This window comes from Vulpes lagopus, chromosome 17 (genome assembly GCF_018345385.1).
Source record: "Vulpes lagopus strain Blue_001 chromosome 17, ASM1834538v1, whole genome shotgun sequence".
NCBI classification, from domain to species: Eukaryota; Metazoa; Chordata; class Mammalia; order Carnivora; family Canidae; genus Vulpes; species Vulpes lagopus.
This window is the reverse complement of record NC_054840.1, coordinates 19,686,671-19,714,360: the sequence shown is the minus strand read 5'-3', so window position 1 is coordinate 19,714,360 and position 27,690 is coordinate 19,686,671. Positions and strand designations below refer to the sequence as shown.

Here is a 27,690-nt window from a genome sequence, read left to right as displayed (position 1 = left end):
TTTCACCATCACAGATGTAATTCTGATTCCCAGTTAATCGTCCCATCATATCTTTTCCTTTACACTTTAATCTTCTTTCAAGTCAGTTGTTTACTTTTTTGGTTTTGTTTCTTTGTTTCAACATTCTCATACTGGAAAGAATAGTTCCAATCTTATTTTAAGGAGATAAAATGAGAATTAGGTAGAAAAATAACTCTTGGAGCAAGTTTTGCAGCTTTTGAGCTCAGAAGTAATTGTTCCCAAGTAAATAACATTAGCCCCTGATATGCAGCAATTAATTGAAAGCAATATATTGCACAATCTGACATTGGTTACCCTGTTTCCATTAAAAAGAAACCTAGTCATTTGTCACTTAATGTTTTTGTTGAAATAATTTTATTTGTTTAAAATAAAAAAGGATAAGGAAGAAAACAAATAAAAAACACAATTATTCCAACATCTAGAAGAGAGTTGACATAGAGAAAATTATATATACATAAGATTTTTCCAAAATATAATGGTACAGAAATATAAATATTAATGTCCCTCTTACCCACCTCCATGGACCTCCCTTACAGTCTCTCTTCTAAGAGATGCACTTCTCATTATTTATGATATCCTTTCAAACAAGCAAACAAAAAATTACAATTTATGGTGTGTATAGATCCTTTGAAAATGTATACACCATACTGTTACTCAATATTTTCCCTTTAAAAATAAAATCAATATTTAAATATATTTATTGGCATTTTTCCATATCACCTCATTAATTTCAATGGCTGCGTAGTTCATTGTATATATGAACCATTATTATATGAACTATTATTATCTAATTTGTCCCTTTCAACATCTTCATTTTTGCAAAGTGGCAATGAATACTCTTTTAAAAATACCTTTGTCTTCCTACAGGATTGTAACTATAGCATTACACTCTATGTCTAAAAGTAGAAATGCTGAATTTATGTGAGTATATTTATATTTTTGTTTCCTATAGCCAAATTGGTCTCCAAAATATATACAGATTTACACTTTCACCAGCAGTATATAAAAACGCTTGTTTCCCTACAGTGTTGCCAATGAAAGATGTTAGTAATCTTTAATATTGCTACCGATATTATGCGTAAAAAATGAGATCATATTGGTTCCTTGGTTTGCATTTATTTAACAAAATTGATCACAGTTGATCAACTTTTTAAATAATCACCTATTATTGTTTGAATATTTTTGTAAATGGAAATTATAAGCTTTTTGGTTTTTAGTCCCATGTAATGGTGTATACCATATTTCAAAGCATATATTGGTGAGCTGATCAAAGTATATTAAACTTACTAACAAGGGTATTTGAAAAATTTGGGTGGTACATTAAATAGTTTTATTTTATAGCCATCTATTTTTATATGGATTTCAAAAAGCACATCTTCCACTTACAACACAATTTGAAGTTTCCATTAAAAATACATTTAAGATTGAAACTGACTTGGTTTAAAATACATTAAATAAAAATATAAGTACAAACACTTTTCAGGTAATCAAAAATGAGAAGGTCCAAATTTAGGGAGTGAATTTTGGTATACAACGGTTTAATCAATGTAGTATTCTTAGAATAGAATATACTCTAAGCAAAAGATAAAACAACTTATTAAACATACTTGCTCATGCAAAGTAAAGCCACAATCTAGGATTAGAGTTAGCAAATGAAGAATGGACATATGCTCTGTTATATAACAAAATTCAACCAAGGAAATTTGAAGATCTAATTGGCTTATTGAACAATTCACGGATCAGGAGGCACCAGATCCAGCAAGTAGAGAGGCACTTTGAGGAGTTGTACAAAATGGAAGCGTTTCATAAATGGAAGGGGGTGAGCACAAGGAAGTTATTAGCAAAAGGAAAGGGTGGGTCTTGCAGAGGCTGTTTGCATGGTGTCATCATGCTAATTACCTCATCTTTCTTTGGGGGACTGGAGAGGACCCAGATGTGATGGAAAAAAAAAGCTCATGACTGACCCATTGAGGATGCATTTCAGAGGAGGTTGAAACTGTAATTAGATTGGGCATTATTAAGCCCCTAGTTTGGAAACCTCTGTGTAAGCCCAGCTTAGGAACCTCTGTCAACCACCGTATTGGGCCTGCAGTTTTTCAACATATAGGATATTTCCAGAGCCAAAAAATAAGAAAATAATATTTATTATTTTGGCTATTTAAAGCAAATCTCAGCGATCATATTATTCCACTCATAAATAATTCATTATATACACATAACAGATAAAAACTTTTTTAAACAACATAACCACAATACTATTATCATTAGTCAACAACATCAACAATTAACAACTCCTTAGCATCAAATTCTTCAAGATATTTTTTGTTGTGACTGTCTAAAAAATATTTTTTGATTGGGTCCAATTCCAAACCCAAAATTGTTCGCACTTTGCTCTTGATATAACTCAAATAAAATACTGTGATTTTAATTTCTGTAATCTCCATTTGTATCAAGGTTTAGGAAACTTTTTTTTTTTTAAGATTTTTAAAATTTATTCATGAGAGAGAGGCAGAGACACAGGCAGAGGGAGAAGCAGGCTCCATGCAGGGAGCCCGATGTGGGACTCAATCCCAGGACTCCAGGATCATGCCCTGGGCCAAAGGCAGGCAGCAAACCGCTGAGCCACCCAGGGATCCCAAGGTTTAGGAGATTTTTGAAAAATGTTAGTACCTTAAGTTTTCCTTTGCAAAAACTTGACTGCTTCCACAAAACTGACAGCTTAAATTTTTGTTGCTAATATTTAGCAGGAGGAAAAAGAAAAACGAAAAAGGAAATTGGAAGTTTGAAAGGAGAATGCTTTTGTGATACAGGCTTTACTTCATATGTATAAAGGGACATGAAGCCAAATAAACCTGGTTCTAGAATTATCTTCCTGAGTTTGCCGGATGTGGAAGAAAAACTGAGGGTTGTTGAAATCACCAAATTGCTCTACTGTTTTTAAAATTACTTTATTATATGCAAAACTAAGCCTACATAACCCAGAGAGCTACAGGGAAGGAGCTGAGATATGTTTTATTTGCAAAACGTAGTTTCTCTCCTACTAAATTACTACAAACACTATACCATGCTTTTCTTTTCTAAAGCTATTGGATGGAAAGTACTGGTTAGAAGAGGAAATCGGAGGTAACTTTATTTTATTAGAGAAGGAAAAGCTTTGAGATTAGTAAATAAAAAGGAAACAAGCTAATGTGGTTAATCTAGCAGAAACGGAAGCAGTCAGCAAACCTTGTCAGAAACAAAGATGAGGGGAAGCTTAGAAAAAAAATGTGTTATTGGAGAATAAAAATCAGAAGCTAGAAACATAATGGAGGCTTAATCACATGGAATTAATGTTCCATTAATGGCTGTTCTGAGCATATGTCAATTCTTGATCCTTCCTCCATGGAATCCTTTACTTACGCTAATAAAATCAGTGTAAAAGAAAATGTATTTTTAAAGTAAACAAACTCTCTTCTAAAGCCTTACACAGTTTAGTTCTGAACTGAACAGAACCTGTATACCTCAAGCAGCAAAGCAGAAGCCCTATGGTTCAACTCCACCCTTTTTAGTGACCATTTCTTATCACTGGAGTGTGTCCCATGGGTAGCTGTCTCTTATACTTAGCAGCTTAGCAGAACATTCCCCAGTAATGCTTTGGGATCTTTAAGGTATCTCATCCCTTCATCCAATCTCCTCATAGCATTGCTCTTTTTTTTTTTTTTTTTTGGCCAATTTACATGTAAACAAATATTCCCCACGACATCAGATAAGTATACAATTGTTCACTGATTATTTAAAATATATCCTTAGACTTTCTTAAAAAATAAATAAATAAAATAAAATATATCCTTAGACTTTCTTATTTTGTGTCTCTCAATATTCTTTAAGAAAAAACAATTTAGGTAAATTTAGAAGGCAATTAGTTAGTGGTACCTAAGACTCTTTAACATTAGAAATTTACCCAGATTTAGATACATAAAAGAGAAAATAATCTGAATTTACATTTCAGTTTTCATATGCAATGAGAAAAATAAAAACTATTTATTAAATATAAAGACAGACATCATTTCCTTAGTTGCTAGAGAAAAAAAAAATGTTTCTTTAGTTTTGTTTGTTGCATTCCACAAATAGATTTTTCCAAAAAGGAAGGCTTCTCCAATAAACAAAATAATGAAAATAAGAAACCTGAGTTTATTGAAAATTTAAGTGCTTCTGAGCAATACCATTTTTCATCTTTTTAATATAAAAATCTGCCATCTTGATTGATATGCATTATTTGCTTTATGAGTTAGATAGGCGGAGACTGACATAATTTTGGAGGAAACAAAGAACTATTATCCAAATACACAACTTTAAATTACATTTTGTTTACCACCAAATGATTCCATTTTGTAAAGGGTTATTACTTAGTTTCATCTTCCTAGTAATACAATTAGTAAAAATAACAAAGCAATTTATACGCTTTTCCAGGATCTGGCTTTAAATGTGAAAGAAAAAACTCACCTGTATAGAGTTATTTTGCACAAAATCACAAAGCAAAATGAATTTAAAAGTAACAGTTTCCTTTGAGAGGTATATTATATTTTCTTTTTTGTTGTTGTTCTGATTTTTAAAAAATTATTCTCTATTGAAAGCAGGGTCTCATAGCCAGCACATTTTCATTGTTTCATTTTTTTCTTACACTATCCTGACATATTTCACATTTTGCCTTAGATATAATATTCTGCTGGAGTTTCATTTCATTGTCCACATGAATGATATTCAGTTCTATCCCAACTCTATTTCATTTCTGTGAAAGATATTGAATTTTAAAGTTGTCTTTTATAAAAGTTGTGCTCCTAACACAAATGAAACAAATTTGCAACTACAAAACTGAAAATGAAAGGGGAACATGTGGTCAGATATAAAAAAAATAGGCTGGACCTGTGGGGTCGGTGCTGTAGATGCTACCTACCATGTGAGCATCGTGTACATGCATTAGCCTGCCTTTGTGCGCAACTAAAACTCATAGGTCTCATCCTCAGAAGCTGGAGTATACATCAGATTTTCTAGTCTCTGATGCCAAGTGTCTTGCCTGATGTTCAGCTTCATTTAGAGCAATATGAGCTAAGGTAATAGAATCCTCTTTGCAAACTTGAACATCATTATTATTCCATTCTTTTCAGGTTTGTAAAAAATCTGATATTAGTAGTAACCAGCTTCATGGTTTCATCTAATCATTAAATCAAATCTAGCATTGGGTTAAAAACATAGGTAGGCTTTCATGCCCTCTGCTGGATGCTCAAGGAAAAACCCTTTAACAGTCAAGAAAAGTCTCATTTAAAAAATGAATGCTCTTTAACATAAGGAAAAAAAAAAAACTAGTCCTATTAGAATTAAAATCTAAGACACCAGGTTAAATAGAATTTTTAACAATTTATTGGTGAACTAAGATGTGTAAAGATTTTCAGAGGTGAGATGACAGAAAAAATTCAGGTTTATAGTTTTAAATGTTACAATAATCATATAATCCAAGTTAGTTTATTATTTTCAGTAGTTTTCAGTGGACCATAAAGTGCTTCTGCTAGAATTTCTAAATCTTTGAGAGAGAGAGAGAGAGAGAGAGAGAGCCCATGTGAGCACGGAGCTGGGCAAAGACGGAGGAAGAGAATGTCAGAGAGACTCCCTGCTGGGCAAGGAGCCCCACCTGGGGCTAGATCTCACAACCCAGAGATCATGATCTGAGCCAAAATCAAGAGCCCAGCGCTCAACCAACTGAGCCACCTGGGTGCCCCTTGTAGCCACTTTTATACCATCATTGTGGAAAAATACCTAGAATAGGGATTGAAAGAGCAAAATGCTCAGTCTCTGGTTTTGTCACTCATGCTAATTAGCTCTGCACATTGGGCAAGTCAGTTACCCTTCCAGAATCCAAATTTTCTACTCTGTTAAATGAGGCAGTGATATAGATATATAGATATACAGATACAGAGAGAGAAAGAATTAAAGTCACATATGCATTTAGTTTTAAAAAATCAAATAGTACCATAAACTCATGATAAAAGCCAGCACTTCTCTGCTCTACCCAGTCCCACATAGCATTATCTCTAAGCTTATTTCTTGAGGCAATAATTTTCAATTGTTTTAGTATTTTGCTTCAGATACTTATGACCTAATTTCCAAATGATATACTTTACCATTTTTAAAATTTTTTCTTTTAATTTTAGATATTATTCACTGACTTCCCACAATCTGATAAGGATTTCACTTTCTTATTAAATCCTGCCACCTTTCCTTATAAATACTTCTCTCTTTCTAGCTTGCCAATATGACTAATGCCCAATGTAAAACTCAATACTAATTATTTACGTTATTCATAGCTTAACCATTTCAGGCTGGGAGGAGTTAATCCAACTTCTGTTTTTCATAGATTTGTAATTGCCGTCGTCTTTTCAGTTCCTTCACTTTCCATTTACCAATTGTTAATTTATCATTACATTTTTAATGTAATCCCTCTTATCATCCTACAGCTATTTGTTATCATGTTCTGACTGGAAGTGGCTCTTCCACGATTACTGTCTTCCTGTAGATCATGTTCATCATCATTTCCAGAGTTCTCTTTGCCTCTCCTACCTCTAATCCTTGGGGATCTCTATATTGCTACACCACGAATTTGCTTGATTATTCTCAGTTTTATCCCTGAAGACACTTAGCAAAATGGAGAAAATCTTGTTGATGTTGTCATCTTCTTGCCACTCTCTTTGTTCTTGTAAATTAAAAACATTTTTATTCTTTTACTATAATCTTAGTGGATTTCAGAAAGGAGCAGATATGTTGAATTTACCATTTATAACTTGAAGTTAGGAATAGGTAGTTCACAAAATTGTCATGAGAAAAACATTTGAAAGAAGTTTGTATACCCTAAACCCAACTTACCTACCTGGGATTATTAGAGTACATTAAATGAGTTTCCCTGGGCTTTTTTCATCAGTGGATACTAATAAGATTATTTTAGAAGCACGAAGCATTCTGTCCCTGGCTCTTTTTCACATTCACAGTCATAAACCCTTATCCCCATCAAATCTCATCCAGTTATTTTTGGGACTTTCCAGAGCTAGGTAATATTGTTTACAAAATTTGATTGAATATATACTAAGCACCAGAATCCTTTAGACTCTTGGATATAAATTAGTGAATAACACAAAGATCCTTCCCCTATGGATCTTCAATTCCAGCAAGGGAAGATGAACACAGTTTGTAAATAGAAGTCAACTATGTAGTAGAGTAGGTGATAAGTTCTGTGGAAAAGATGTACCTGAGGCAAAGAGGTGGGAGTGTCAGAGCTGGGAGAGGTTGCAATTTAAAGTAGAGTAATCGGGATGGGTTTCATGAAGAAGGTGACATTGGGACAGATAATTTAAGGAAGTGAAAGGGTGAAACAATGTTGCTATTTGGGGGAAGAGTGTTGCAGGCAAAAGAAATAGCAAGTTCTAGACCCTAAAGGACAGATGCAGGAAGGCTAACACCTGCTAGGTCTGATAACAGTGTTCCTAGAACAAGTAAGTAAGGGCAAGAGTCATAGGAAAGGAGATTTGAGCAAAGGTATTGATCCTACAGGGATAGAAATAATTTTCTGTCAACTGAATACCACGGCATCTACCATGGATATCTTTTTCTGCCCCCTTTGCTCATGGCCACTGCAAAAATGCTGCAAATGTCTCGTAGCTCATTATGTAGTCAGAGTTCTCCATAAGAACATTGACATCTATGCCAAAGGTTCTTATTGTGGTTCTCCAAGAAATGCCAAGTCTCCAGGTACCAGAGAGAAAGGCTGTGGGCTCAAGAGTCCACATCTACCCGTACAAAACGGGAGCCTCCTTCTCCACACTGTGCTATCACACATGCACCACAGCTTAGGGGAGCTCCTTCAGCTTCTATCTACACTTATCTCTCCTCAGGCTGAAACAGGCAACTTTTTTGACTGGGACCTTTAATCTCTTCATTCACCCTTCACCCTTTAACTCTCAGTACCCCTGGTTTCTACTCTTGCCTTTTTACCCTAATTAAAATATTCTAATCTGGGTTTGGACACATCTGAATCTCCACTTGAGCCATTGTTAAGTTATGATATTTCTTGTTAACTCTATACAAGGGGGAGATCAGATTAACACAGAGATAATAAGGCAGAGAAGGCTTCAATGTGTACCTGGGGTGGAATCCTAAACTTACTGGAGACCTCGCCATGTGTTAATGACTGTCCCTTTGAATATTGACGGAGAAACATTGACTTGGTTGTGTAGCACAAAATATAACACAGCAATGGTACATTAAAGGTCTAGTAATTTACTACTAAAACATCTCCCTGACCAAAATTCTATATGTTCAATCCTTTTGTCTATTTGTCCCTTTACAGACTATATTAATCGATTCTGGGAATTCCCACTAAAACAAAACTTGTTCCCAAATTTGATGTTTTAGAATTTGAAAAATATTTCTAATGTTGCCAGTTGATAATCCAGAACTAAAATTGGCTTGATTTCAGAATTTCTTCATATGGAGGTGGGGGGCCTACAGTACCAAAACATGGAGCAGGGTACAGTTCAGGGTTTTGAGTGTGAAGGTGAATTCCAACAGTTGGATTCACAGCCACTTCTGTCCCTGGAAAGAGAAAAATGGGGACTTGTAATCTTTCTAGTCAGCATAAAACGGAAGTATATGAACTGCCTAATAAAATCTGGCATTTCTTGGATCACTGGAGCAACAGAAAATTATTTGTACCCTTGAGAAAAAAATTACAATCATCCTACTCTCTCTGCAGTGATAGTTTAGTCATGATAGCAAGAAAATTTGCTCTCATGAGCAGATTATATCATCACTGACTAACCCATCAAGAAACATTTACAATTTAGCAGCTGAAAGTAGGAGGAATGCCCTTTTTGGTAGATTGGAAAGCAAGATTCCTATAAATACTCATGGTATTTTAGCTAACGTTTCCATCATGGAAAATGCAAATTTTAATAGAAATATTTAAATATAATGTCTGAACTTCATTATCTTATATTTATGCTCTGCAAACATCAACTAAGGTAATTAATTAAATATTTCTCTATGATAAGTAGTAAAAATGTTAACTTGTGAAAAGTTTGCATTTAAAGTACACACACGTGATAAAGAAAAAATCATCAAACTTAAAAAAATGCTTTGAAATAAAAATTTGACTTCTCAATTAGGCACACCACAAGTCACTAAATATCAAAAACAAGCATTTTTCCCCCCCAAACTGATCGCTTTGAGAACCTATGTACTTATTCCCACAGCTCTTTTGGAAATCTCTAGTATTTCCTTGAAAGACTGTTACTGTTTTTGAGCTACAACAGGAATCAACAGTAATATTTCATAGCCACAATCCTCTCTCTCCCTCTCTCTATATATAAATTTTTTTTTTCCTACCTTGGTCTTTGGCTGTCTTGAAATGATTTGATTGCTTCTTTTCAAAACAATAGCATCTATGAGCCCTAGTAACAACTCTAAATTCACCTTTAAAGAGGGGCGCCTGGTGGGTCAGTTAGTTAAGCCTCCGAAGTGACTCTTGGGTTCATCTCAGGTCATGATCTCAGTGACCTGGGATCGAGCCCCTCCAGAGGCTCTACATTTAGACTCAGAGTCCTCTTGAGATTCTCCTTCTCCCTCTGCCCCTCCCCACTCACATACTCTCTGTCTGTCTCTCTCAAATAAATAAATGAAAAAATAAATAAATCTTAAAAAAAAAACAAAAAACAAATACACCTTTAAAGAAAAAAAAATAGGCTCCTGAACTAATCCAGTTCTCTGACTGTTTTTTTTTAAGATTTTATTTATTTATTAATGAGAGACACACAGAGAGAGAGAAAGAGATAGAGGCAGAGACACAAGCAGAGGGAGAAGCAGGCTCCATGCAGGGAGCCTGATGTGGGACTGGATCCCAGGTCTCTAGATCAGGCCCTGGGCTGAAGGCTCCGGGCTGAGCCACCTGGGCTGCCCCCTCTGACTGTTTTTGTATATTAAATTTAATTGGGATTCAGCCCTGTTATTCATTTACATATTGTCTTTTTGCACTACTATTGCAGAAATGAGTAGCCCCCAGAAGGACCAATGGCCTGTAAAACCTATTTCCTAACTGACTGACCCTTTTTGTTCACCTAAAGATTTTATTTATTTATTAATGACAGACACACAGAGAGAGAGAGATTGAGAGAGAGAGGCAGAGACACAGGCAGAGGGAGAAGCAGGCTCCATGCAGGGAGCCCGAGGACTTGATCCTGGGACTCCAGGATCACCCTCTGGGCTGAAGGCAGGTGCTAAACCACTGAGCCACCCAGGGATCCCCCTATCTGACCCTTAATAGAAAAGTTTAGTGACCTCTTATTGAAGGATTAAGATTTGATACCTCCAAAGAGATTCTAAAGAAAATGACACAATTATCAAAACAATTCAAGGAACAGTTAGATGTTAGGCAATGGCCATATCCCTGGAATCCATATGTAGGTTACTTAGAATCTTTATGTTGGAATGGACAATGTTTATTTGGAATCATGAATTTTCATACATTTGTATTTGTATTCACTAGTTGGCAGACCTAAGTGTAATAAATCAAATATTAATATAATCTGTGAAGGGTAGAGAATTTTGACTAGAAGACTGGTTCAGCACTTTTCTTAAGGAATTATTTATTTAATTGAATAGTCTACTCCTAGACTAATATATAACATTTTGTACATCAATTTTTCTCCTATGCAATAAAAGCATAATAATATTACTATGTCTGTAAAAGCAAGGCTAAATGAATGTAGAGTGCTTAAAACAAAACCAGGTACACAGTAATTACCTATTAATAGCTACTTAGCATTATTATTATTATTATTGTAGTAGTAACAGTGCTATATTTCAAGAACTCCACTCTATGCTAGGAATATGCATGCATTTTCTTTTATTTACAATTTTATTTTCTAATTTATTTTATATTAATGGTTAAGTAGTTATTTAATCATCATTATCCACATTATAATAGAGATTATTAAACAAAATAACTTGTGGAGTTAGAGCCCTTGGCAGTTAGGACGTTTAGGATCACATAAGATAAGTCTGAGGCATTTGATAAAACAGCTAACATGGGCAAAGTGTATGTGCCCCAGCACTTCCCTCCGCTGTGGATACTGGTCCTGGACATTGTCCTAGGTGGCCTACTCTTGGTATGTCCAGTACAAAGTCAATGGTAATTTAGCTATCATTCTGCCGGGAGTGGTTGATTAGATTGACTCGACACAAAATTATTAGCTCAAATTTATTTCTGCTGCTATTATCAATATTGTGCTCCTGGCAAGAGGATATTAGCAATTGCTCTCTGTGGTAGAAAAGTTTTATGTTATCACTTTACTACAAATTTGGCCAATTGCTCTTAAGCCTGCTGGGAAAACCACAGGGCATTCATTCGATAAACATAACTAGCCAAATGTGTTCAGAAAGCTTTTGTGAAATCAAACATTTATTTAGTTTTCTATTTTTTTTTCAAAGCAGGTTTACATGCATTACAAGTATCCCCCACTTTTTGAAAGTTCACATTACTTCACTTCGTTTTCATGAAAGACTGACATTAGTACTGGTTTTTGCTAGCCAAAATAAATTTGAAGAGGATTTTGCTTTTACCAAAAAGGGTGAAAAGTGACGAGTATTCAGTGTCTGTTTTGCAGTCAGCCGCTATAGAGGCAGCGTGCACCTGCTCTGGAGAGTGGCCCTACTCAGCTCCTACCCCGGCCACTGGATCAACATCTCAGCATCAAGGCTCCATGGCTTTAAAGTGAGCATCTGTGAGCATCTATCTGTGCTTTATCTTGACTTACTTTGTACACCAGTAGCAAGATGCGTCCTCAGGAATCCCAAAAGCCAAAGAGAGGTTATTTTTGAGGTCTGGAAACGCTCAAAAATTTTTCCGTATAAATTAATGGTAATTAATTCTCCACTTTATGCCATTCTAGGTTATGAAAGGCTTGCTTTTGGATAGAGGGGGAAACCTGTATCGTATGATTGGTGGCGGTGGTGGGGTGAACAGACATTATTTTTATCTTTTGATAAATTAAGAACATGAAAAAATGCAGTTCAAATGCCTGCAAGAATTCGATGGTTTTGACAGAAATGTTGGCGAAGGTATGAGTTTGTTGTTTAATTTTGTGAAACCAATATACTCACTGCCGAGTTTTTATAGCCAGAGTTCAGATTTCCCACATCATTGAGATCAGTCCAATAGACCGGCCCTTATTTGAACACGGCCCTTCTGCCTCTTTCTCCTCTTTTCATTTCTTTATCTAATTCCTTCCTTTTCTGTGAGAGTGGTTAACAGTGCCTGAATATGACTCACAGTTCTACCATGGGCTAAATGTTTAATTTCTAGGTGCCTTACTTCCCTCATCTTGGAGGGTTCAGGATAATAGTGAACCACTCCTCCCATTGTAGGGAAAAAGAAATGAGACTAGAGATGTCAGGTGTTAGCACAGAGCATGGCATATGGTACATGCTCAATTAATGTTGAGCTGTTACTACTATCATGCCCTGAAAGGAAAGTATGTGAATGAAATGCTCCCTCTTTCCCTACCTAAAATGAGTCACAGACTATTTACATAAAGAACATAAAGTATAGAAAAATAACACTTCAGAACTGATCCTAAAATAAGACAGGATCCTGGAGAGGTGAGGGAGAAAGGAGCTGGCATGTAAAGGCCTGGTTCTTCTCTGTCCCTATCCACACCTCCTTCCCCTTCCCAATTCAGAGCCCTGACATTTCATCATTGCTGAAAGACTAGTATTTCTATTTACCCTGAAGTAAGAAAAAGGGAAGATTATCTCTGAAATTGAAGAAGAAATGGGGTCAGGAAGATTGAATCTCTGAAAGGCAGCATTATCAAGGAGATCAGCCCCCAAGATGAGTGGCCTCAGGAGGGGTATCTCTGGAATTCTCAGGAATGGCATGGAAACCATTTGCTGCCCTGGTAAGGCTAATAGGATGGAAAAGGAGTCAATGTAGATTATATAGTAATTTATTATTTTTATTAAAGAGTATGGACAGATAATTGGGGGGATGTCTCCTCTATGCTCTCAAATTCTTTTCTATGAACACTAGATTGTTTTTTCTGCCTCAAGCCCTTTGTCCTTCTCTCGCCTACCAGACCCCAAACTTTTTGCTTTTCATTATCCTTAAATGCCTTATTTTCTCATAAATAAGTTCCTTTATTCGGCATCACAACCTTATTTTCAATGAAAACCTATTTTCAGTAAATTAACAAAAGACCCTTTTTGTTTATAGCCAACTTTACAACTCCTTTGTCATTACTGATTTTTTTCAAATACAGATTTAACACATAAAACCATTAAACTAACAAAATCAAAACTTTTGCTTTTGCATTTTTAGGTCACTTGTATTTTCTACTTATTCACCCTGCCTCACGGTCCTGGATCTTATAAAGTGGGGACATTGAATTCGATCTGGGGTACAGATGAGTATAGAGAGTTTTAACAATGTTCTCTTCTTTCCCACCTTTACTAAAAATTTGCATACGTTATTTTAAAAATTCACTTTCTGTGGCCCAGTGTGTGTTCTCTCCATTTATACCATTGAGGGAGGGGAACCCTGCAAATCTCCTGTTTCCTATGGATTTCTCAGATAAAAAGGATCCTAAAAGCATCATTAAAATAGGTAATATAAGTTCTAAGAAAATATCAGAAGAGAAATGTTTGCTCCTAATCCAAGTGAGGAGTTATTCTAGAATTGTTAGGGTCTGATGGCTTGAGAGAAGAGGTGAGAGGCCTCAGAGAGCACTTCACAGACAACTCCACTCAGGAAGGTGTAGGGCTGGACAGGTTCTTTCTGGGGGACAGCAGGGATGCTAAGGGACAACTGGATCCAGGAGATGAGTCTGGGGTGGGGAGGGCAGACAGGGTGATAATGGAAGAAAGGACTATCTGGGAGGCCGCCCCTGAGGTTGGGCCCAGGAAGAAGTGGGCCCAAGACAGAACAAAGTAACATGACTTTAGGGCTTGTATAAAATAAATAGTTACCAATTTAATTCCTCAAAATACCTCCAGCTTCCAATTGTAGATTCCTTCTCGTCTTGCCCTTCACCCTTCCCCTTTCCCTCCTCCACTTTCCTGTCTTCCTTCCCTTCATCTCTAGAAGTAATCCTCTTCCTCCTTACCCTCCATGGGGATATTGAAGGCATTTTTGTTCCCTTTTTGGTGCATGAAGAGCTTCACTGTGACATGTTATGGACATGGAAATATAGATCCCATGAGAGGGGAAGGAAGCCTGAGAAATCTGAGCACTGGGTCAACAGAGAATTGTGAGAAGGCATGACAACTGGCCCACTAGATGGAACCGGGGTCTGGGTGTTTGCATGAGATTCCCGAGGATGCTTCCCAGATAGAAACCTCATTGTGCATTGGATGTGCTGGGCTGGCAAGGCCTTCTTTACACACCGTTTATGAGGATCCCAAGCCGTGTGTTCACCTTTCTCTCTTGAATATTTCTAATCAAGATAATTGACAACCTGAGTCATAATAATACTGCCTGGTATTGCTAGTGGAAGAACTTTCCTATTTTATAGATTTTAACAGCAGTAAAGTTCAATCCACCCTGGCTCCCTATATTCTGTCAAAATTCTCCTCTTGGTTCTTCATGTGAGGGCAGCTTCCATGGGACTGTGAGAGTCAAACCTTGGACCCACAGGTCAGAAGAGCAGAGCTATTTCAACTAATAGATTCGACAAATAGTGGCAATAGTGTGGAATAATTTTTGAAGAAATAAAATAAAGGTCAAGGAAGAACCCCAAGGTTAATAAAGCAAATCTAGTCTCTCCATTAAAATGCTTTAAATGACCCATTTACTACATTCTGTATTCAGGAGGGAATGTCCTATCTTTGTGCTCAGAGGGTGGCAGGGAGTCCAGAAACCATATTTCATATTCTAATGTCACCAGTATCTTTCAAGCGAGTTCTCATTTTCATCTCCCCTCTGAACTGTGACCATGAGGAAGACTCAGAGGTACAACCCACAACCAGCAGTGTGGGTGTGTGAATCCAGCAGTGACTGGACTCAATTCAAAGCTGAGAGCACATACTTTGTGTGGTACAGTGGAAATTTTGGCTCTTACCTCCCCTGTAGCCATAAAAAAAGATCCTGTAGTGCTTCCCTCACTTCCCTTTTGGAAAAAAAGGTCCTTTTACAGAAATATTAGGGAAGAAGAATCACTTGTTGGGAGAAATGAAAGTGTCATGGGGATCTAGTGGGGAAAAGAAATCCAGTTTGGCTCTGGGCTTCAGATTGCCTTAAAATATTGACTCCCTAGAATTTACTTCCAGAAATTGCTAGTCACTAAACATCACAGAGAATACCACTTCCTAAATCACTCTGTTATATTTTGTTTTGGAGAAGAAAAACGGGAATGTCAGGAAGCACAACTCTGGGAGACACATTCATATCAGAATGCCTTATAGCTCTTCTGAACATCCCTGGGACAGGATGGCAGATGGATGGTGGGCAGGACAGACTAACAGCCAACTAGGCAAGAGAAAGATAGATAGATAGATAGATAGATAGATAGATAGATAGATAGATGATAAAAAAATAAATACGGGAATCTGAGGCTTGGCCCTAAGACAGAAAGCAACAAAACTGAGTTTTGCAATATAACTTAAGCTGGGAGAGAGTTTCAATGTTTATTTGAACAAAATAAGATTCAGAGCATATCAGTGGGATTAGGGAGGAACCAATAGAATGAGAAAAGGAATGAGGATTCTGGAGAGGAATCCCTACCTTTGAGGAACCACCCAATGGAAATGTCTGAGGTTTGAGATACAAAAGTTGTACTTAGGGTAGGAGAGGAGGTGACTAAACCATGAGTACCCCGCCCAAGTTTTCACCCGCTCCTTATCCTCAATTGCAGAGGATTTGAAGGCTATTTGTTGGCTTGCAGCAAAGATCTATGTGGTATATTTATCTAGCACAGTGAGAAAAGTAGATAACATCTTTTGAGAGGAATGGTAGCCAAATTTCCTGGTTGATATTTAGTAACTAGAAATCATATCTGAGAAGCTTCTAATCTAGTGCCTAGCTCTTGGTAGATGTGAAAAAAAAAATGTGACTATATTTTTTAAAATAATTTCTTCCCAAGTATATTCTTTTCCTGTCCACAGTGACTTCAGTGTAATGTAGAGAATGTGATTCTAATGCCCTGCATTTGGGATGATTACACGCAGATTATTGCAGTAATCTATCACGTTTGACATCTTCTCTCCCGGTCATACCTGTTCAGGCTCGTCTGGCACATTCAAAAGCATTTGTATAGATCACCATGCAGGAAATATAAAAACATTAGATAAATTGGGATATAACTGTGGCACATAGGTTGCCTTAAAAATGGTGACAGTAAAACTCAGTAGTTTACTTAAAATTAAGAAGAGAAGTTTTTAAAGATTAGGATAGTTAGTAAAAGAGTCTTCTTCAGAGTACATAAAGGGCTAAGAAGACTAGAGTGGATTTTCCTCCTTGGAAACTTGAGTGAAGCTGGAGAAATCATAATTACATTTATTTGTTAACTACCTCCAGTTAAATAAAGAAAAATAGACTAATGTGACCATGTGGACCCTTTTGACTAATACAATTTATTAGAATGTCAGTGACCCTATTTCGTCCTATGTTCAATAGAAAGTGTTCGATTTTAGGAGAAAGATTATTTTTTCATTGGAGACTTTAATTATCCTTCCCCAAATAACCATTTCTCAAATTGACATGTGTTTCTTTTGTTAAATAATGACTTTTTAAAAAGCCAATAGTAAATATAATCACTAAATCTTAGAGTACCGAGTTTTGACATTAAAACATTTAAGTTTTTTTTTCTTTTTTACCCTACTTTTTATTTAGCTGTTGGTTTTCCCAGAGCATGCCTTGCTCCATCTATTGAAAATCTATGCTGACCCAAGTTCCTGAAGGGCAGTTGTTAATCTCTACCAAGCCCTCTTGAGGCCACTATTATGGTGTACAAGACAGCACCTCAGAGGGAAAGTTTCATAACAGATGGTCTGCTTGAGAACAGTGCTTAACACAAAGAAATAATCTATGATCTGTGATCTCCCGGAAATCAGTAAGTGATAATTTTGTTACTTACAGCCAAGGCTGGTAGTTACAAATAACTCTAAAATCTGGATTTCCTCCATTCCTTACTCTCTCATGCAGACTAGAAAATAACAGGATGGGCATGGTTTGGGGTGGGGGTGGGGGTTAGAAGCAGGCAGGATGGGGTTGCTAATCATGTATCTGAGGAGAAAGGACATGAATATTGACATCCGCCTGCCCAATTCCAAGTATTTCAGGCTGTGCATTGGTAGCAGACAATCTGGAAAGTGTGGTTCAATGTTATTGCAAATATATGAGGAATAGAGAACTTAGTAAATGAGACTGTGAGCACGGGGGCAGGATATTCTGCTATTAAAGGCCCAGAGAGGTTCTTGCATACCTTACACCCTACCACTCACTTGGAGTGACTGGCCCTGTATAGCTCTTCTCTTTTGCATGTTGACTGAGCAAAATGTTGAGGTTCTATCCCCCTACTCAACTATGGGTCATTTCCCTAAGATACATATTTTTCTTTTGAGGTCTCCTTTCTTCTGAAGTTTTCTCACTTAGTCTCTCTCCCCACTGCATGCCTTTGAGGCTCCAATAAACTATGCCTTGTTCTCAGTTCACAAATCTGCTTTCCAGAGGTTAGTTTTTGAATTCACCACAAACCACTAGGTTCCAAACAGGAAGTCTGGAAGTATTCAGACAGCTCACCATAAACAGGATCCAAGTCTCCAACAGCAAAAACAGCCATAGTGCGTCTTGGAGAATCCATTCGGGGTCTCCTCAGCCAGCAGTGGAGGCAGAGGAACACTACCCCACAGAGAAGAGCCACCAGGAAAATCAGCAGCAAGAACCTGATGCCAGAAGAAGCAGTAAAGGAGTGAGGTGGAGCATCCAGGGGGGTTCCGAAAGAACTCCTGCTGCTTCCTGGAAAGAGGGCAAAAGCTCCACGAGACAGGATGCAAGAAATCTGTGGGGCCCAACTCCTTAAACAACCCCCCACCACAACTCATACATTCTCAGTAAACCTGGAATGTTTGCTTTGCTCAGTGTGGGTCAATCTTGCCAGGTGATGATGATCATTTCCTCTGGAACTTGGAGAGTTGTTCTGAGGAGCAGTGTCGTTGTCCGTTAATTCATTCATCTACTATCCCTATTTTTCAGCCAGCCATGTATTCAACCAGTATGTGAGCAACTGAACAGATTTTAGATGTGGGGGTTGGGGGTTGAAAAGTAGACAAGACAGGAGCTAACCACCTAATTGAGAGAACTAATAATGTTTAGTTAAAAAAAATACAGAAGTCATGATGTAGGGAGTGTATAATGACTGTCTTATAATTTCTGAAGGACTAGCTTAAAAAAGGTAGCAGTCTTATTTTGAAGGTTTTTAAGACTTTTGAAATAAGTAGTAGAGACATTTAGGGAGATTTCAAAAGAAAGAACATTTATTTTACTGTTAAATGTCTCTATTTTGGGAGTAAACTATTATCCCTAAAAACAGTTACAGTCCCTGTCACTGGAAGTACATAAGTAAACACTAGCCATAACCAGAAAGTGATGTTTCCACGTATATTGCATGATCCCTATAATTTCCTTAACTGAATGATTTCATATTATTTAGGAAATGAATTATTATTTCAATTATTTAGGAAATAGAGTATATATGTACCACCGAAGGTTTTATAACAAATTGAGGATGTCCTTACCAGATATACCAGCCGTTTGTGTATTGATCTTTATAGTTTACACACCTGGTGGTAAAAAAAGAATAGTTAATGCTGGGCCTCTAGATGACCAAAGTCTATTCTCTCGAACCATAATGTTTGTTCTGACCATACCTGTTTCCCCAAAACGATCATGTATTCACTGCAAACCACCCCCAGCACAATGAAGCAAATGTTTAAGGTATGCCCACTTCATTTAGGACACTGAGAATAGATGTAAATGTGGAACTGTCAGACAATGTACGTAGATAACTGCACTGTAATAGGTTTGATTCTAGAGTCACAAATGCGGTTGTGTATTGAGAGCCTGGTGACTACCTTTTTAGGACTAATGTGTCATAGATATTAGGCATTAGCATTCTTTAAAATGCAGATTCACCGGGGAAGGTTTAGAATCTCTGTTAACCTTTGATAACTTGGCAGAGAGTAGCAGGCTGCAGACCTGGTTAGAGGGAAGAGGTCAGGGAAAAGGGGAAAGGAATGAATGTGACCACACGCTCCATTTACCAAAGGAGAGAGAGGATGATTTCTTGCGTCAGGATGGTCAAACCATTTGTGTGCCTAGGCATGATTCAATCATTCCTGGGATAAATTTTGAAAAGCATCTTCACATGAAAACAAAATTTGTAGTGTGATTTTCAGGAGGTGTAACTCCCTGGGTGTAGACACTTACGTGCCATTCCCTGCAGAGTCCCTCACTATGTCAGGCACAGGGAATACACATTTTGCTGATAGACTTTTTTCTTACTTCAGTACATGAGCCATTGTTGAAGCATTCTGGGATTAGACAGTGGCAACCTGTTCACCACAGCCCGATAAGCCTCTGAGTTGGAGCTGTACTTAATCATAGCTACTTCAGCCTTTGTTAAAATAACACTCAGTACTTTTCAGCTTGACAGCACTCATAACTGTCAGCTCATTTATTGCTCCAAGTATCTCCAAGGAGGCAGTGTATCATGTTTGTCATTAGGTAAGTCAGAAGTGATTTTTTAACATATGTAAAGCGTCAACGTAAAAATTTTACCTCAAACATTTAAGAGGGAAGTTAATCATCCAGAGAACATGTTTTGTTTTGTTGTGTGTGTGTGTGTGTGTGTGTGTGTGTGTGTGTGGATTCATTTAAAGACACAGGTACAAATGGCTGGGAAAAAAATGGCAATTGAAGTACACCTTTAAAAAGCATCCTAAGGCAAGCAATCATCAATAAAGGATTTTGAAAGTAATTAATGGCATGTCCTTATAAAGGAATATTATCCAGTCATCAAAAAGAATGTAGATTCATATTTATAATTAAAAGCTTTGTGAAGGAAAATAATATAAAGGGCTTAGTTTGTATATTTTCTTTTACATAAATGAAATGCTTTCACTAAATAGGCGTTATGTAGTAGTATACTCATATACACCAAGTTGCAAGAATGCTTACTTCCCTTGCAGGTGGTATCATGAGGCACTATCTTTTCCCTATTTCCATATTGTTTGATTGTACAAAGCATCACCTTATAGTCATAAAATTTTTAAATAGTATGTTAAAATATATAAATCTTAGACAGTGTCTTACCTTAAACATGGATGTAGGGAAATTCTCTTGGTGTCCTAGTCCAATAAAGGAGCAGAATGTTCCTATCTGGAATCTTGAAATGTAAGTGCATAATCTGGGAGGTGGGGATTGCTTCATCTCCCTCCATTATAAATCTCTGCTTACCCTCTCTACATTTAAAAATAGACCATATCCTTATCATAATGTCAATTCTAAAGATTAACTACCTCAATTTGTTTCTCAGTTCTTTAATTTTTAAGACGCTCTGTATTTTTTGCCAGTTATATCCAAATTGACTTATTTCACTTTCTCTTTCTGATCCTATGCACTCACTGGTAGAGTTTCTGATATGCAATAAATAAAATGGCCAAGAAGGAGTTAGCTGGATAAATGCAAAGTGATCATGTAATTCCCAAATTGCAGGCACCTTTGGAATCATTTAGTTCACTCAGGAATCTACACACTCTACAACTGAAACCCAGAGTAGGAAAGTTGGTGGGGAAGTCACTAGCTGGTCAAAAAATTTAAACCAAATTACAAGTCTTCTCACTGTAGGCTTCCTCCTCCCCTACCATTATTTCCATGTGTTTCTCCAGGTCAATTTTTAAAGATTCATTTTTTTTTCTTTTAAGTAGGCTCCACACCCAACATGGGGCTTGAACTCATGACCCTGAGATCAGGAGTCACATGCTCTACCAACTGTGCCAGCCAGCTGCCCCTTAAACAGTTCTTTAAGACTAAAAAAAAAAAAAAAGTATCTGAATGATAGCAACATTCTAATTGCTCAGATTTTATTTATAATTTATTTTATTTTATTTTATTTTATTTTTTATTTTATTTTTTTTAATTGCTCAGATTTTAGATGCAAGATGTTCGGTGTAGGAAAAGTTACTTTTTAAAAAAAAATGAAGTTATTCCTCAGAGATTTATATACAATTGGTCAAACTGGGATAATGCCAAAAATGAAAGACATTCAGGAGACATGAGAACCAACTATGATGCCTAAGGGAGACACATTCCTAATCACCACCAGTTCTCTGGAAGTGGTTACTGAAGGATTTTTGCTGTCTTTACTAGAAGACTACTGTCCTATTTTCTTGGATATTGTAGACACGATTCTTCCTCTACGAGGATTATTAGCCTGGTTGATCTTTATTATTCTTCTCGGTGGTGAGATTCTGTGGATCTAGGATTAACTACAAATTCTTTAACTTGATCAATTCAAGAAGAAAACTGCAGAGTTGCTCCAGTGTCCCCTTTGCTAGAATCACCCAGAACTTCCTGTGCCAGGAATTCTTCTAAACCAGTTATATAACTTCATGGGAATTAACTCACTTTCAAATTCATAATGCTATGAGGTGAGATCACAATATTATAATCCTCATTGTAAAATTGGGAAAATTCAGGCATGAAGTAGCTTGCCCAAGGTAACAAATCTACAAGTGACAGAATCAGGTTTCACACCCAAATGGTGTGGCTGCAGAGCCTGTGTCTCTTACCACCATGCAGCACCACCACTGGGCACTGGGAACAGTAAAAGCCAGCTCTGGCCTCACATTAGTATGTGGAGTACTACCTGAATGCATTCAATATCTGTATTCTAAAATGCTTTAAAATATTAGAAATACAAAAAGTAATGGAAGTGAAAGCATGGAGGAGATCACACAAAGAGAATAAGCCAAGAATGAGATCAGTTTTTAAACTGAATGGAGTAAACCCCATATGCAAAATTTAACCCAACTCAAGATCTGGCTTAGGCCTTCTAGCAGTTAATAGGATGAGAGAGAGATTTGGTTATATAGCATCCTCTAAAATTAACAAAACCATGCAGCATTACTCACCAGATGCACAACTATTCCTGGAGTAGGCACCAGAGAAGAATTCAAACTATGGGGCTTTACGAAGAGGATACTGTTGGCAATAGGGATGATGTTTTTCATATGCTCTTAGAATAAATGCAATAACAAATTTCATGGGTCTTTCTCTTTTTTAAAGCATCCCTTAGGGTAGGCAGTAGTGCAATTTAGCTACAATAATCTGGGAGAGAGATGGGTGCTCTATCATATCACCCAGAGACTGGTGCCTTGACCTAATTAATCCAGGGTAAATTGTATAGTATCTAGAAGAATAGATGAACTATATGTCTGTCAGGTATTTCACCCAGTGTATAATTTTATTTAATACTGGACATACAATATGACTTCATAGTCAAAATTGTAATACATATATAGTAGTGTAGCAGTACATTTAGTATACATGTAAGTATGGTACATACACATAGTTTGTAGTATAAAATTCTGGCCCGGGAAGTCAGTCCTGGTTCCAAATACTTCAAGCTCTGCATTTTTACTTGTTTAATCTTGAGCAAAACACTTAACTTTTTCAATCCAGGTAAGACAATAACATATTAGGAATCTATGAATGCAATTAATTTACAGAAGCCTGTGTATGTCTGATCATATTTATGATTTATTTGTAAGTTACCCTATTTATGAACATATATGCACATCAGTGTATTTGCTTGTTTTGGGAGGAAAAAGGATTAGGGGTGTAATGGGGAGGCTCTATCATGTTTTTTCCCATATACTACATTACTTAGAGTAGTTAAGTTTTTTTTTAAAGATTTATTTTATTTATTTATAATAGACATAGAGAGAGAAAGAGGCAGAGACACGGGAGGAGGGAGAAGCAGGCTCCATGCCGGGAGCCTGACGTGGGACTCGATCCCGGGACTCCAGGATCACACCCTGGCCCAAAGGCAGGCGCTAAACCGCTGAGCCACCCAGGGATCCCCAGTAGTTAAGTTTTATACCAAGACAGACTAAATAATGCATTGTTCAAATTAACGAAATGCTGTTATAAAAATAAACTGAGTAGTTTAGATCAGAAAAAAATAGTTTGGGTTATACAACAAATATAAATAGAACTAATCATCTTTCAAACACCTTGTGGTGGCAAAAGATTTGGGATAGCATCTCTCTTCAGTACAAATACTTAATACCACCTCTGCAGTACCAACTACTTTCTTCCCTTCCCTTTTTATTCTATGCCAGTTTGTATTTTACTTGAAGTGGTCTCTCATTCAAAAGCAATGGCATTAATGAAACCACAACAGATGCCTACATGCAAAGCAAGGTAGTTAAAAAAGAATTGTAATTAAGTACTAGTGGAAGCTCTCTGCATTAATTTGCTGCTGTCTTTCTTTGAGTCTCAATTTCTTTACCTGAAAAGGAGACCAGTAGCCTCAGTGACTCGAAAGTCAGCTTTTCAAAGTCCTCAATAGCATATTTTCCTGTCATATTGATTGAAGAATTAGATTCAACATTTGTGATCCCTTCCAATTATGAATTTCTGTATTCTATTGTTCTGGGTCAAAGATAGAAGGTGATTGGGCAAGATGAGGCAGCCAGGAGGTCCACAGTTAGGTAAGTACATCAGTCATCAAAGACTCCATTATGTCACAAACTCTTGAAGGCAGAAAAAAGTGAGTCCAAAATCAATGCAAAGGAATAGCAGTGGAGAGCCACGCAAAAGCTAGAAGAACAGCACGGACTTAAGCACAGATGATCAATAACCAGACGATCCACCAAATCAGGTGAGTGGTTCCAGCGCCAAGGAAAGCATTCCACATAGCATGGCCTCTTAATCTGGAGCCAGTGCCCAGGCCTTGAGACCCTGGCCTTGAGGGTAACAGGCAATAATAATTGAAAACAGTCAGGTGGCAGTCAGGGCTGCACCCAGGAGAAGACCACGCTTGGCAGACATGCTTTTCTGACACCTGTACTAAGTCACAGGGCATTACAGCTCTAATTAATCATCATCAGCATTATTAATGACACCTTCTCCCCATCTCCCGAATAGAATTCTGGGGACCATTAAGTCTACAGCCCAAAAAGTGAAAAAATTAAGTCAATTATTCATATAATTTAGATCAAACGCACTTTGAAAGGTACACATAATACAGGTGAGACTCTTGGTCAGTTTGCTTATATTTCAAACTGAATATCCAGAAAACGGTGGCCCACCAACACTGTGATTTATGAGTGTGGACGCAGCCAGAAATGACATTGTGATGCTTTCATGAACCTAAAGAACCCTTGACGCCACTATGGTGGAGAAAGCAGGAACAAAAATACCTAGAAATCAAGGAGGCCCCTTATATTTACCAAAGCTAATCATAATGAAAGCATCTTTTTCCTGCTTTTAGAAAAATTGAGCCATTTGCATTTAAAAACAATTTGCTCTTACTTTTCTTGCATGATTATAATCATCATTTGAGACTCGTTTGGGGCTTCTCAAATGACTGGAGCCTTTTTTTATTCTTTGAATTTTGAAAATGCTAAATAAAAACATGGGGCCTCTTGCTATTTACTTACATTTCATTTTCTTCACATGGTGGGTCCGAGAGCACCAACTGAAACACATATTTAGAACAATAAAATCCAAACATCTCATCAGTCTAATCCTTTAATAAAACAGCGCTGAGAGACAATGTGGGTTTATATCATTTCTTTTTTTTTTTTTTAATTAAAAGCTCCGTAGCAGTGTCTATTATTGGTGCACAGAATTTTAATTGAAAAAAAAATCTCCTGGTAGATTCTCTACCTCAGCTGTGACAGGAGATATATGTTGTGAGCCAGATTCCTATCCTACACACTCACGTAGATGGATGTGAAAATGTCTTTTGTTCTTTCTATAGGCAGATTTTACTTGTTCTTAGGACCTTTCTTGCACCTTGTATTTTTTCTTTGTTTTCACATTTTAGCTAAGCGAAGAAAGTTCATTATTTGAGAGTATTATTTTCACAGAAAGAAATCAAGATCCCTATGTGAAAACAGAAGTCTATCCCATTAGCATTAATGGGTGTTAAATATATGCATGAAGGAGTGACTTTAACTTGCACTAAAGCGAAGGTCGATTTAAAATTACATGCCATTCCTGTTGAGATTTACATTTCTCTCTTTATCAAAGAAGAGAGAAAAAAGTAATAACCTTGATTGCTTTGTTTTAAACGACCCAAACACCCAAACCGTAAGCATTTCAATATAATTATCCTAGTTGTCCGCGTGGAGCCTTACAGGTTACAATAACTCACCTCACAGAGGAAAGTATTCCCTCCATTCCAGAGGTTTTGTTGGTAGGTTTGTTTTTCCCTTGAACTGAGACTCTTTTCATATACAACAAGAAAATCTTATGACATGTCATTTATATGTAGTCCTAAAACTTGGGTTAATGAGATCAGTGAAGTATTTATTTTCCTGGAGTATACAAATATGAATACAAGTGTGAAATTACAATATTTAAAATGATAGGCTTGGGAATTTTTGTGAGATATGTCTTTTTCCTCCTTTAATCCCAAATGCATCCTCTTGAGCACCTTATATTTACTCCACCAAGTTTATCTGGGCAAAGAGATTTGTGGAGTTGCAGATGGAGCCATGAATTGGCCATCAGAGAGCATGGTAATGAACAATTTATAAGCACAGAAAATGAGTTGCACTCTCTTTTGCTAGAATGCTGCAAATAGATTTGCATACTAACTGAGAGGAAAATGAACATTCAAATTTTGTCCATAAAGAAAGTTTATTTATGAGTAGATGAAGTCATTTGGGATCCAGCTTAACAGATAAACAAATAAAGCACGCGTTTCACTTTCAAGTCCCCCCTAATCTTACATGCTACCCCCTACCTAGCAAGGAGTCCACAGTCTTCCATTATTCCCACCACCCTGCCAATGCACTAGCCAACAGACTTCGGGGTTATCATGAAACGGTGAGCAAGACTGAAATCTTTCAGATACACTGCATTCAAGTAACAGATACAGAGATGCAGGTTATTAGTCTGAATGAGATGCTAAAGCAGAGGAACCAAAATAAACTCTGAGATGGTTCTGTCTCCATTGTTCAGCATTAAAAAACAATCTAGCTTCAAGTATGGTGGCAGGCAACAGTAAACATGTCTTAAATTAATCCTGCATCATTTTGATATATCAATAGCATTTTTTTTATCTTAAAAGAATTACAGCCAAAAGAAAAATTACAGCCTAGTAAAGTTAAGCAAAGATTGAATTGCATCATATTACTTCAATAGCAATAGAACTAATGAAGAAGACATAAGACTAATTAAGTGGACCATTTCGTCATCTGTATTCCTCACCAATAAATATAAGAAGTCATAAGATGCTGGGAGCATTCTCTTAAAGAAAATCTGTTAAATGTGAAAGTAGTTAAGTTACTCAAAGAACAAATCTATGACAAGTCAGGCTCTTAGGGTACCTTCGAAAATCTTTTCCCAGAAAAAGAGATGGTTACCTGGAATAGCGGCAAACATGAGGTTCCTGTTTTTGAGATCACCGAAGTAAAACTCAAAGGTCTGGATCCCAACATACTTCAAGAACAAGCTGCTCGAAGCTAGTGGTTTGCCCTCTGTGTTGATCTCCTTCTTTCTCTAGAACTTGTTAGCCTCTAAGTTATGCTTCCTACCAGACTGCTCGTTAATGATGCTCCTTGTGACTGGTAATGTGCACGCAGGGGGCAGGCATGTGGGGTGCATGCTCACAGGTACCCAGAGTTCAAGGAATTTCAGTGTAAGGTCAGAACCCTGGCAGTGTTTGTCAAGCCCTGAGAAGCAAGGGTTATACACGCTGACCTGAAAACTAGCTGGCTGCTTAAATAACTCAGGACATTCAAGAGCATGTTTTATTCCAGGGCATTTCTGAGTTTTATACAGAACCTGGTACTCAGAATGTTCATTCAGTTTCCTTCCCTTTTTTGGACCTTTTAGCTCTTCTGTCCCTATATATCATTTTCAGTCCCAGGCCCAACTCAACCTTGGGCATAAAGCTTTCCTTGTCTCATAATGATTGTGTCCTACTTTTAAACAGTGCATATTTCAATGTTTAATGAAACAACTCCAACACAGCTGCCAAAAAATAAAAATAAAAGTTTGCAAAAATATCCAGGGACATTCTGAAAAAGAACAATAAAGTGGCACAAAGTTACTTTATATTAAGACTTATTAGAAAAGTATATAAATTTACAATTGGTACAGAGACACATAAAGCAGTAAGACAAATATAATAGAACAAAATTCAGAAACAGATTAAAATAAACAAAGATTTCAGCTGCCACTTCAAGCCAGTGTGGAAGAGATATTATTCAGGGAATGATGAAGCACTGAGTGGTTGGGTGGAAAGAATGTAGCAAGTTATTTGTAAGGTGCTTAACTGCACTAATAATTAAAAAAATATAGCTTCCAATTAGAATGGCAAACTGAAAAAAAATGATAATAAAGAGAGATAGCTATGG

General features: G+C 36.9%; 1 protein-coding gene across 1 annotated transcript; it reads right to left on the bottom strand.

Moving 5' to 3' along the window:
• Window positions 1–2: 2 nt before the first annotated feature.
• TMEM207 (transmembrane protein 207) lies at window positions 3–26,852 on the bottom strand. Its single transcript, XM_041732001.1, has 5 exons — window positions 26,695–26,852; window positions 24,760–24,797; window positions 18,829–18,873; window positions 17,834–17,976; window positions 3–8,637 (listed from the first exon to the last, which is right to left on the bottom strand). Exons 1-5 carry the CDS (start codon window positions 26,767–26,769, stop codon window positions 8,501–8,503), a joined length of 438 nt encoding a protein of 145 aa, XP_041587935.1. The 5' UTR covers window positions 26,770–26,852; the 3' UTR covers window positions 3–8,500.
• Window positions 26,853–27,690: the final 838 nt, after the last annotated feature.

Bases quoted from the DNA above. Each gene is read 5' to 3' on its own strand.
- TMEM207 (XM_041732001.1), bottom strand. From the start codon at position 26,769: ATGTTGGGATCCAGACCTTTGAGTTTTACTTCGGTGATCTCAAAAACA. The intron at 24,798-26,694 runs GTAACCATCTCT...TATGTGTTTCAG, and splicing joins CATGTTTGCCGCTATTCCAG to TTGGTGCTCTCGGACCCACC. The intron at 17,977-18,828 runs GTAAGGACATCC...TTCTGGCATCAG, and splicing joins ACAAACGGCTGGTATATCTG to GTTCTTGCTGCTGATTTTCC.